The 13,607-nt window shown below is 32.0% G+C and overlaps 2 protein-coding genes across 5 annotated transcripts in view; one reads left to right on the forward strand and one right to left on the reverse strand.

Annotated features, from left to right (window-relative positions):
- LOC112703265 (uncharacterized) overlaps positions 1-13,607 on the forward strand; it is a 67,060-nt gene that overhangs the window by 36,050 nt on the left and 17,403 nt on the right. The window lies entirely within an intron of this gene.
- Positions 4,969-7,169, reverse strand: LOC112701543 (probable indole-3-pyruvate monooxygenase YUCCA11; the record flags this gene model as incomplete). The annotated part of the gene is made up of 4 exons (XM_025752288.2): positions 4,969-5,332; positions 5,616-5,741; positions 6,030-6,263; positions 6,543-7,169. Coding segments are annotated over 4 exons (1,179 nt in total), but the record flags the coding sequence as incomplete, so codon positions are not given.

A 13,607-nucleotide genomic window follows, 5' to 3' on the forward strand; every position in this document is an offset into this window, starting at 1 on the left:
AAAATCCTAGAATTTGAAAATGTATGTACATATGCTGAAATATTTTTGCTTTTTTCTTTAAATGTGTTCAAAAAGTGAAGTGATATGAAGTCTCTTTCGTTTTGTATCAATTTCGAGGATGAAATTTTTTTTAAGGTGGGTGGAATGTAAGACCCAGAATTTTTGAAAAAATATTATTATGAGTCAATTATAATTTATTTATTCATTAAAGACTTTAATTTTGGAAATTATTTTATTAAAGCTAATTAAATCAAGTTTTAATCATTAAATTAAAATTTTTATCTAATTTTACAATCGTTGGATAATTCCCATATTTAAATTATAAAGTTTAGTAATTGTAAAATACTGAGAATTTTATATGACTTGATTTAAATAATTGAGATTTTAGAATTTAATACATTAATTTTTATAAATAAAAGAAATTAATTATATTATCTCTAATCCTTGAATAAGAGTGTTTTCTTGAAATTAATTTGTAAATTTATAAATAAATAATATTTTTTTCAAAGATAATTTTTATGAATTAAAAAGTGGTTTTCAATTACTCAATTACCCCTAATTTTATTAAAATTACCTAAACTACAAAATTTCCAAATTGAACCCACTAGCCCCTAGCCACCACCTCACCCACCGCCACACCCCACCTAACCCAATATACACATGCGCGTAACACCACCCACACACACAACACCACTCACACACACATAGAGACGCCAAAGAAAGAAAGGGAGAAGAGAGATCAAGAAGGAAGGAGAGAGGAGGAGGGAAGAAGAGCGTCACCGCCGCACCACCACACATCGCCATCACGCCCGTCCTGCCAGTGCCACCAACATCGACGATGAGAGAGAGAGATCGGGCAGGGAGAGAGAGCTCGTGAGGGAGCTACCGCTGGAGCAGTTGTCGCGTCTTCATCACCGTTCTGCCGTGGATGCCGCCAAGCTGTTGCTTTCCGTCACTATCGATGTCTCTAGAGTCAGTTGCCACCGCCGCTGTCGATGTAGCACAGAGAGAGAAGTGGCCCGTGTGAGAGAGGAGAAGCTGTTGGTTGCCATCATCGTTGAGCCTTCAATCGTCGCCGTTAGAAGCTGCCACCATGACCGCCGCCCTCCTAGCTGCTGCTGTGGTTGTTGCTCGTCATGTATGGTCGCCGGAAAAGTCGATGTGGCTGCTGGAACCTCCATCGAATCTGCCATGGTTGTTTCTTCGGTATGCGTTTCTGTTCTAAAAACCCCTTTTAGTCACTATTCTGTTAACTTATGCAAAGGTTTTGCTACCTTAATTGCTATAAGATTGAGTTTCGGTAATTATATGTTGTGCTTAGAGTTGTTGTGGTTGCTGCGATAGTGGGTTGAGTTGAGATTGAGGCTACCAGGATTACAGGCCGAGAAAAAGGGGTTTTGACGCGCTGTATAACTTTCGAGTTTCGAAGAGTTGAGGTAGGTGTTTTTTTTAAATTTATTTTATATTACAAAGTTGTTATAAATAGATATTGGTGTGAAAAATATATTTCTGTGATTATGTTTGTCTCGTGGATGTAGTCGTTTGTTGGATTAGATTACTGCTTGAGTGGTATGCCGTTGTTAACGAGAAATTGGTTTGTAAAGTTATTTAATTGAATATTATGAAAAGTAGTTTTTCTTTGTTTTGGAGTCAATTTGATAATGTAAATGAATTAGCTTTGGAAATGATTTGAGATATGAAAATGAATTAATTTTGGAAGCAGTTTGATTTTGTATTAGTTAGATTTTATAAATGATTTAATATTGGAGCTGGTTTGATTTTGAAAAAGATTTATTATTGGATTTGGTTCGATTTGAAAATAATTTGACATTACAACTGATCGAATTTTGGAAATTGATTTAGATTTGTAAATGATTGAAAAGGGTTTGAGGAATGTTTGGATGGGACCCGAAAAGGGTGACAGAGTTTGAATTTTTTAAGAGATGCTGTCGAAAATTTTATAAAAATTGGAAGCTTTGTTTGAAGTAATTATTTAAAAAGATTTGATTTTAAAGATGATATATTTTAATTTTGATTTATTTAGAAAAGAATAAATTATATTTTGAGTTGGGGTTGTTGATGAACGGAATGGGAGGATGATGATTATTGAATTTGAATGAAAGATGATGAGGATTGATTTTAAAGTATGATTTTGAATGAATTTGGAAATGAGATATGAATTGATGAATGATGATGATATTAAGAATGATCTGGATATTGATGAACTATGGTTGAAATATTTATATTGATGATCTGAGACATGAGTTTCCTTGGATAGACGCAGTGGCTTGTCACTACTAACTCCAAGTTGAGACTCGATACTTTGTTGACCTTTTGTCGAAAGATGTGACTGGACACTTTAACTCCTCGGGTTCTCCCATGAGCATGCATATATATATGGATTTCGAATATTATAATATTGAGTTTGGAGTTTGACTCCATGGAATATTATTGAGTTTGGAGTTTGACTCCATGGATATTATTAACTGATTTCTTTTAGAAAGGTTTTGAATTTTTTATGATTAAACCATCGGTTTTCAAAGGATTCATAAGACAACCATAATTACTGAGTTCTTAAATGATTTTCTTATTAAATATCTTCTTATGACAATTCTGAAACTCAGTGATAAGGTCGTGTGGTTAGGTTCTTACCCCATACAGCTTTATCTTTTCAGGAGACGGATGAAGAGGCTCACAAAGGGTTTTTTTGCGTTTCGCTTATTCAATGTTGTTGTTTTAATTTTTATTTATTTATCCCTCGTCATTATTAATATTATGTTTTATAAGAGAGATAGGAATTGTATGTATTGTATGTATATTATATTCATAAGCTACTTATGTAAGAACTTTTATATATTTGTATATGCTTGTGTGTTTTCAACATATAATATTTTTTCGGCTTTTCGAAAAAAATAGCGATACAGTTTTGAGTCAAATGCACCTATTTATTTATTAAGTATATAAAGTTATCGTAATACTTTTTGCTATCAGAGTGGCGCAGCTGGATGCGTGACATTCTAATGGTGAGGGTGTTACACTTGTTAAAGTTCAATTAAGTACTATGACGTACGGTAAATATGTGACCATTGACCTTTACTATCACAAACGATGACATTTTCTTTCTATATTTTTATTGTGCCGTTTTTCTTTTATTACAATTCCACTTTTTGTAAGATCATTTATTATTGAAAAGTGTTTTCTTCCTTCCTTTGTAATATTTATTACCAAAATAGTAACTTTTATTATTTTTGGGATTATAATGTGTCACATTTCACTTCGGAGAATCGAGTATGTAACACTCTATCACATAAAACTTTACGCTTAAGCCATAAATCAAAAGTGGTGTGGTATTACGACCTCTAAAATAAAACACAGACACACATGAAGAATAATATATCTAGAAGTCCTTGAAAGGAAAGAGTACGATACACACACACACATATATCAAGAATAATATATCTAGAAGCCTTGAAAGGAAAGAGTACGATAAAAACAAAATCGAAGATACACGCTCACGAGAAACCGAAAGACAGAAAGTTTATACAGAGAATCAAGAGACAGATATATATAATTAGAGTTCCAAAAGATAGTCATATAATCAAGATCTAGACTCGACCTTGCAAGTAAAGGCCGACTAGATTATATACATATACATTTATTCCATTAAAATCCAACCATTCTCAACGCATCAATAATCATCATTATTCATATATTCATCATACACAACCAATTCAATTCATTCCTATTTTATAGTCTTCTAACCTAAGTTTTCACGTGACATTAAACATTAACTACGAGAAACTAAAACCATATCTTAACCCCTAAACCTAGAACACTTCAAATTCCACCGGTCCTCAAGTTTTCACTTCCCTAAACCTTGAGGTTTGTGAACAAAATCCTTTTTTTTCCCTCAAAAAATTCAGTTATCATGGTTCATTCTCTAAGGAATGAAAAATTTTCTTGCTTCTCTTATTTAGGAAATCATTTTTAGAAGCCTCAAAGTGTAGGAAAACATCTTTCTCAAGCTCAAAAAGTGAGAATATTTATTTCTCTTAATTCTCTTCAAATTTTTCCCAAGGATTTCTTGGAGACCAAGAAATTAACTTTAATAATGTTTTATTCATGAATTATATCTTAGGATTCTCAAAATGCTCATACACAAATTTCAAGCTTCAAAGGGTGAAAAATCTTTCCCTTTTTCCTCTGTGGTGATTCGACCATAAGGCCTAAAAGTGATTAAAATGAATTTTAATTTTGATTTAGGAGGAAGAGGCGGTCATAAGGTGCTAACAAATGAATCGAAAAGCCTTACAAGTGAGGTAAGGATTAGGATTAAATTAGATTCCTCATGAATGTAATGCGTTGATGATGATTTGAAAAAAAATTATGCCTTTGAGTGTTTATCATGATGATTGAATGATGAATGAGTTATTGATATAGTTTATAAGTGTTTGTTATGAATTTTGGATGGTTGAACATGATTGATGATGATGGCCGGATCGTGATGTGCACTTAGGGCGCAAAATATAATCTTGAGAATCAAGAAAAATACTCATAAGATGATGTTTATTGTGACTAAGTGTGTAAAAGAATGAAAGATTTCAAGAAAAGTGATTAAAGGCTTAAAAGTGTCATAAACAAAGAATTGATACATATAATTTTTGTATAATACACCCAAAATATGAGTATTAAGTAACTTAGGGTAAAAAGTGGACTAAAGTATAAATAATAAAATATTTGGACTATAAATGTGATGAATATAGAAAGTCTAGGTGTAAAAACATAAATATATAAAAGATTCGAGATAAAATATAATTAAAATAAAATTTTAGACATAAATAATAATCTTAATAAAGTGTAGGGGTAAAATTGTAAACAAGATAAATACTAAAACAAAAGTGAGTAATCCCATGTTATTGGATAAAATTTCACACCATTAAAAACACAAATTGATGGGTATAAATTACAAAATTTGCTGGTCCTTAGAACTCCTCATAAAAATTTAGTCAAATCAATTAAATCATTTAACTATTTTCAACTATCAACTTCACAAGAAATCAATTGCACTTGAATTTTCATCTTATTTCAATCAATCGATCAGCTTGCATGATCAGCTTGCATGTATCACTATAAAATAGGACTAAGATGTAATTTGATTGACCCTTGAAGTCAAAGTGAAGTTGATATCATTTGCTATTTTCATCGCATCAAATGAAATGCCTTCTAATCCTCTTTTCGAAAATCCAGCACTGTAAATTCCATGTTTTCCTTTCCAATGATTTGGGTAACTTGGTTTTGGCATTCCATTCTCATTGAATAGACCCTTGTAATCCTGAACGACAAAAAATGTAACACAATTAATTATACAAACATATTTATTAAGTACATTAATCTAAACAATAATGTTAAAAAGACAAAAAATAGTGTCAAAAGTTATTATTAATAAATATTAAATAAAATAAATTGTGGTTAATTTTGTTTATTTTTCTTTGTTATAAAATATTTTCATAATTTAAAATTGAATTTGAGACTACTATACCCACTATCCATTGAATAAATTTGTTTCTTTAGGAAATACTATATTGTTTTCGAAATAAAAATATAAATATACACACCTTAAGCCACTTCAGCACATTGGTTTTGTATCCAGTAACAAAGATGATTGCATCGAAATGAGCATGTTGTCCATCAACAAATTTAACTACCTTATTTTCCTTGATACTTGAAATACCAGGATAAACCTAAATTTAATTTAAGACAAGGATAATTAATTGATTGGATAGAACCCGTTGTTAATTAAAAAATTAATTTATAAATTGTAATTAATTAATTAATTAATTAAAAATATAAAAAGTTAACTTTTACTTAAACAACATTAACCGACTTTAATGTTTAAATTATAAATATTTAAGATTAAATATTTATAATTTGAAGTCCAAAATTTTAAATAAATAAAATAATTTTAAAAAATTAACTGATGTTAAAAAATTGATTATCTAACATTAAACAAGTATATATGTATTTATTACCTTTATTTTTCCGTTCTTAATCCTTTTCACGCAACCAACATCAATGGTAGGTGTAGTACCACCTTTTATTTTGAGTGCAAAAGGTCCTTCCTTTGGCCTCGTCAAACCATACTTAGACATATTTCCATACTTCAATTTGCTCATAACAATCATGATCTTGTCCACTTTTTCCACCGTGAAGTGTTTTAGCATCAACATACCCACATACACCATTTTCTTAGTAAAATAATGCACCTGAATGAATAGCATACACTCACTATTAAATTTTGTTGGTTATTTTGAACTACATAGGGTTCATATATCAGAATAGATGCAACACATGCAATTTGATTGCAAGCACAAGAATTTACATAAGAGAAATGCTAGGAAACTAACAGGTTTTGTGATTTATACCAATTAATTAGTTATCATTAGTGATTTATTAACACTCTAATTTGCAAGAATTATAAAACCATCTTTTTCAGAGATATAGACATAAATAGTTACATATCTATTGACAGAAAAATAATTTACTTGACTTCTGATGACAATAGAGGTATATGCACCCCAAGTTGAAAGATCATAAGCAATTTTCATGCCAGAATTGCCACATCCAACAACCAAAACATTCTTCTTGTACATTTCTCTCCCATTCAAATACTTGCTACAATGCATGGACTCTCCTTGATAGCTCTCAAGCCCTTTAATGTTTGGGATGTACTCTTCACTATTCTCTCCGCTCGCAACCACCAGAAACTCTGCCTCATAGATCTCGCCGGCACCGGAAGAGTTGTTGGTAACAAGGAGCCTCCACTTTCTACTGCTTTGGTCAATGAAAGCGGAGTCAACAGAGCAGTTGTAGTTGATGTCAATGCCAAAATGCGCAATGTAAGAGTCAATGTAGTGCAAGAAATCAACCCTGGGGACAAAATTGGGAAAGTAAGAAGGAAAAGGATAATGTGGAAGGCTACAAAAGTCTTTTCCTAAGTGTAGTTTCAAACGATCATATGCTCTTTTTCTCCAAAGAGAAACAGGACAATCATCTCTTTCAAGAACAATGTTAGAGATTCTGAGTTTGTTGAGACATCCTGCGGTTGCTATTCCAGCAGGTCCTGCACCTACAATCACAACATGTACTTCAATAATCTGCATACTTGATTGTTATAGTTAATAATCAATTTAGTCTCGATGTTTTTATAGTTTTACAAAGTTCTGTTATTATTGAAAGCATCCATGAGTTGTGATGATCTTTTTATAGTTTTTTGTTTATTTTGTTGTAATTATATATGGGGCAATGCGTATGTTTTGGAGATAGTATAACTGGTTACTGGTTGGTCAAGTAATTTTTAGGAAAAATTTATTCTTACTGTCTAAAATTAAAAATCAGTTATCAAATTAAAATTAAAATATAAAATATATATTTAAAATATATGAAACATTATATATAGGTAATTAATATATGTATATGTATATAATATTTTTTAATTTTTATACATAACATATTATACAATAAGAGTAATATATAATTTAAGAAGATTATTTAATTAACATGTGTTTTAAGATTATACATGCTAAAGTTATTAATCACTATCAGAAGTGTCATTAAGAAAGAAATTAAGATTAAATTGATAACTTGGAAAATATTACAAGTAAAATGGTTAATTTAGAAAAATATGGGGTTAAAATGGCAAATATGGAGTCTTAGGGATAAAATGATTATTTTGACAAAATATAAGGTTAAAATAATGATAAGAATGGAACATTAAAGATAAAATGGTTTTTATAAAATGTCAAAGAGAAAATAGTAATTAAGAAGAAAGAAGGATATAGAAGTCTTTTATAAAAAGAGATATTGAAGACGTAATGGTCATTTTAGAAAAATAAATGACACAATGTTTAACTTAAAAGAATTTAAGGGCATAATTGGCAATATGTAAAAAGACTAAGGACAAATGTTTTCATAGAGAATAAAATAAAATCTTAAATAGAGATGTCCTAAAAGCTGTAAAACGATAAAATGAAACTCGAAGATGCTTATGAATTAATGTCCGCCTAACAGAGCTAAGGTTTTGTCCTGCCTAACCAGTGCGGAATGAATATAAGAATCCTAACTTATATAATGAATTTTGTTTCTCAACTGAAAGCATACCGTGGCGGCAAGCTCTGCAACAATTTTCAAGTGCCTTGAATGCACATGGTTCGCTCAAGAGGCATATATGCTGAGTGTACGCAGTTAAGAAACCATATCTAGGTTTGGTCCCGAAAAACGTCAGGTTGCGGCTAGTCAATCTATGAGTGAGTTCATGACGTGCGTAGTACAGACATACATCATAATATTTGTTACATTTTATAACATCCTTACTATCAGAATGTATGTCACGCTTCCGGCTGCGCCACTCTGATAGCGAGAATATTACATAAATTATAACTCCTATCCCTCTTTACAAAAAAAATATCGATAACAAGGGTGAGAAAAAATATCTAAGATATTAAAATAGGTAAAGCACAACCAAATACTCAGACCAATAGCATCAAGTTGGCCAAATTGAATACCATAAAATGTGCATGGTAGGCTAACAGAGTTAAATTAGTAGATAGTTATGTGCATAAAGCTCTACCTCCTGTCATCCAGATAAGACCTACTACATGATAGACGTTTAGAATATGCAATGAAATATAGTCAATCCATTCCTCAAGTTCTATAGGAAGATTGTTCTAATATCATAATGTAACATGCTCACCACAAAAATGTCACACTTCTGACTACACCACTCTGATTATAAAGATATTACGACAGCTTATATATATATATATATATATATATATATATATATATATATATATATATATCCTTAGTGGTATTATGTGATATACTTTGTTTATTATTTCCATACTTATGTATATTTACTATATATTTGTCATGGCCTAAAACGAGGCATGACCGGCAGGAAAATAATCCCTAGCAAGCCTAACCGACTCAACGATAAATTGAATAAAAAAATAACAAATATTTGAAATAGAAAATTACAGTTTTTAAAATGAATAATTACATATTTTTAATAAAAGATAAAATAAATAAATATGGATGGATCCTGCCTGTGACATATGGAGCATATACATCTAGGAACTCGACAAAAATAGATACTCATTGCAGATCGTAACTCTTGATTAGAAAATCTCACATAGTCAAGTATTTGTTCCTGAAAAATATTTTTAGAAAAAGGGGTGAGTTTTGCAACTCAGTGACTAGACAATACATCTATAATCCACATGAGACCATATAAACATTATTATCAAAGTAATTTAAATTAGAAAATAGTAGTTGATAATAATAAGTGAATCAATAAGGGAGTTCTCATTTAGAAATCAAATCAAAAGTCTACACGTGGACGGCTCCACCTCTATGGGTAGCCCTTTCCTCTTGTGTGTCCTAACAGAATAACAGATCTAATGTGTGACCTACACGTTAGACTAGCAACAACCCTGCTAGCTGGGGTCTGAGTCAGATGCATCTAAGTTAACGTCATAACCACCGTTAACTACGGTTTTCTAATACGAGCCTCCCAAACCAATTCAAAACATATAGTTTCAAATACAATAAATCTTCAATCTCTCAAATATATAAGGTATCGAATCAAATCAATCAGATAATATTTTTTTATTAGAAATCTTTTCAAATCATACTTTCTCAATCATAAAAACATATTTCATAATTTTAAAGTGAGTGCCAACAAATACTTTAATGTTTCAAAAGTATATATTCGAATAAAATTAATATTTTAAAATAATATAAGGCTTTATAAAACATATATATAGTCTCATGTAAATCTCTGAAGTATGAATTTCATAAAAATAATTATTCAGTTATAATAAATCAATTATTCTAATCAAATCAAAGTTCTTCAATAACAGTTTTATAAATATAATTAAAAACTCATAATAGCATAAACCAAAAGCTCAACGGTTATAAATGTAAAGCCTACTCACAGCATGGTCCTAACAGACCGAAGAGACCAAACCCAAAGTGTCGAATTCAAGATAAGGAAGATTGAAGTAGAATAAAACGAATGAGCGCAGAATTTGGACCGGAGTAGTGACAAAATGGAGTTGGCGATAGTCCCAGAAATCTAAAACAGGAAAAACTAAAATCGAATTAAAACAAGGACAAGACAGATTAAATGGTGGCATAATAGGACATGAAAGCTAAAGCAGAATCAAGGAAAAAGGCTGGACCGGAATAATGACAGGAACAGTTCAGCTCCGGTGGCAACGACGACTTGGTTCAGGTACATCCAAACGGCGACAGGAACAACGCAGCAGCGGACGTCCCTCTTTAGCGTTTCTTGGAGGCAGAGGCACGGCGGCTATAGCAGCAGCAGCAGCGGAGTTCCAACGGCGGCAGAACCTCCCTGCGACCACTTCTCTCTCCACGCGCATTCTGTTTCTCTCCCGGCGACAGATCTGGCGGCGCGAAATGGAGGCACAAACAGCGGTGATGGTGGCTGGGCTTGACAGCGACGACCCTTCCCGTGGCGGATCTGGGTAGAACAGCGTGTCTTCCCTCTGTTTGCAAACCTCCATAGACGGCAACAATGAAGAACTCGACGGTGACGACGGCGACACGAGACAGTGACGCCTCCTTCTCCTTGCGCGACTCTCTCCCTCGGTTCTGGCCTTCCTCACGATGACACCACGGCAGCGACGGTGGCAGTGACGCCCACCGGCGCCACTTCCCTTCCTTCTTCTTCTCTTCCCTCTCTGGTTCTCCCCCTCTTCTTTTTTCCCTTTCTGTTCTTTTGTTCTGCTGTTGGAAGGGGTAAGGGTGGCTAGGATTTTGGTGAGTGTGTGAGGGAGTGTGTTATGTCAAGGTTAGGGTTAGAATTTTGGTTTGGAAAGAAAAAAAAAAGAGAATGGTATTATAGGGATTTTACATTCTACCCTCCTTAAAAAAATTTTTGCCCTCGAAAATTAATATAATCTGCAAGACTTTACTTGGTTTTAGCACTTTACCAAACATGAGAAAGAAGTATAAAGAGATGCAAAAGTTACAAGATAGATTTTTGTTAAAAATATGCGGTTGACATTCACCGACTCACATTTTCTTGACAGCTCAGATGTACATAGCACTCTTCACTTTGTTTCTCAATCTCCTCAAAATACATTCTTACTTCATACTCTCCTTGGTTCTGTAGTATATATCTATGGAAGCAACTGGTCTTACGTCATGTCTTAGAATTACAACTTTTCAAACTTCAGCATGAATAAGCTGTGTCCTAATGAATTAACGTATCGTTTGCTATCTGGGAATCGCACGTGACACCGAAACAAGCACGAGTTTACTCAAAAGGATTCGAAACCTAGAAAGAGAAGAGCAAACATCACAGATGGTGTTCGCACGAACGTGGAAGGATGTTTAAGATTGCAATTAAACAATGATGTACAGAAACAATGAAGTGTCCCAGAAAGAGAGTCAATTGAATCTTAACGAGAAAATCTGAATCAAAAAAATTTGATAGAAACAATAAAAGAAAAGATAGTGCATTAGGTCAAAACAAGTTTAAGTTGGATCAAAGAAGTACAAAGTTACTAAAAGAAGGTAACCAAAGTCAATGGTAGTGTTTTTTTTAAAAGATTTAAGTGGATGATTAGGGACACGATAAGGCAAGAAAAGAATCAAATCAATAACTTTTCCAAAGAAGATCTGGGAGTTACATAGTTCACGTAAAGGAATGCAACGTTAACACCTATGTTGTCGAGAATCTATGGGATAGCCAAAAGCATGACGATAAGATCGAGATATGCACAAGATGTAGGACGTGAAACAAAATAATCAAATTTTCAATTTCAACAAGGATTAAAACAAGGAACACTTGATATGAAATATAGCGGAGTGAACGATAAATAAAATCACGCGGCACGATTATAGCACATACTTCAACACAAACCATCCCAAGAAGAACACCTAACGTTCCCAAACTTAATGATTACCATTACTTAAATAAAAGAAACGAAAGAGTTTAGAAGAACTATTTCTCGCAAGTTATAATTTCTAGCTCTCTGTATGCACCATGCTAAACAATCATACCACAAGATGTGACGACGCTAGATAGAATATAGATTTTTTTTCTTTCAACAAAACTAGAAAGTGAACAAAAGAAAACAAAGTCCAGCAGAACAATATCATTATAGCATAAGAGGCTTTAGGGCATAAGTAATTGTTGAAATAACTGAAAAAGCTTCACCATATTCCTTATTCTATAACCATTCCTCATAAGCATCATCATCAAGACTCTAAAAAGGCCAAAAATAATGAAAGTATTGCAAATAATTGAGAGAGTAAATTAGGAAAAGGACATAGATGTTGCATCCAAAATTAGAAGCTAGCATATATAAATAGTATCACTTGAAAATTTTTATTTCTAAACATCAATAACCATAACAAAACGAAATATTCAAACACAATCAATCAACGCATACAGATAAAGGAAAGATTCAAAACAACCAAATGTAACGTATGATAAAATCCAAAATAAATGAACCAATTAAAAAAGGAAACTCATGAAAAGAAAGAAAAAAATGATAAATTTACATCTTCAAGATCAAACTGTGATCAATCCATACCCATTATTTTCTAGGTTAACAAGCTATGATGGAACAACTCAAGATCAAACCCAAAAACTCAAAAAGAACTCACAGTACAAAAATTTATTCATCAATTTATTTAGAGTATAGACTTCCCCAATTTTCATACATTGCAAACAAGAAAATTTTCAATCTCCATCGCCCACAATTTCAGTGCAAAGTGTCAAATACAGATGGGCTGGCAATTTAAAATATTTTCGACATAATTCTATAATCATGAAAGAAAACTTAAACATATAGAAGTTTATGACTCAATACAGTATTAATTGTACAAGCACATGATTCTCAAGTGAGCATTACCATACTAATCATATGAATTTAAAAGGAAAAATTCTTCCTTGATATCTTAAAAGTGAAATATCTAAAGGAAATAGCATCAACCAATCAAGAGCCATCACTATATCATAAAGCCAATGACATATAAGTTGAGCAATTAGAATTTAGTTCTTTCACTCTTTGTTCATGGAAGAATAATAACAAAAATAACTAAATAAATAATCGCATAAGTATGAAAGTCAAGTTTAAACCGTAAACATTTTATGAATAAGATAAGATATAAAAACCTCCTAGCTCACTATTAACTTATTTTAGCAATTTTCAACCAATATTCATCAAGTTACAACCGCATCAATCACCAATTAAGCAACACTTACATATTATTAAACTACTTTACAACAGCAACCAATAACCTCATGCATCCCTCAAAAGCAATTAACTCAGATTACTTATTTGTTAATAATCACTAATCAAGCAACGTATATCAGCAAAGAACTATCTAAATTAGTAATTAACTCTCACATGCAAGCTACAATTTAACACATATTCAAGATAATCATCATATGCTTTATAATCATTAGAATATAACAAGGAAAAGAAAAACGTATATAAACTTTGTTTAGCTTTGAGGATTTAGATATCTAGTTTTTTTCGTTGAAAATCAATAAAAATTCTTTTCAA

The sequence above is a fragment of the Arachis hypogaea genome, chromosome 7 (assembly GCF_003086295.3).
Source record: "Arachis hypogaea cultivar Tifrunner chromosome 7, arahy.Tifrunner.gnm2.J5K5, whole genome shotgun sequence".
NCBI lineage: Eukaryota > Viridiplantae > Streptophyta > Magnoliopsida > Fabales > Fabaceae > Arachis > Arachis hypogaea.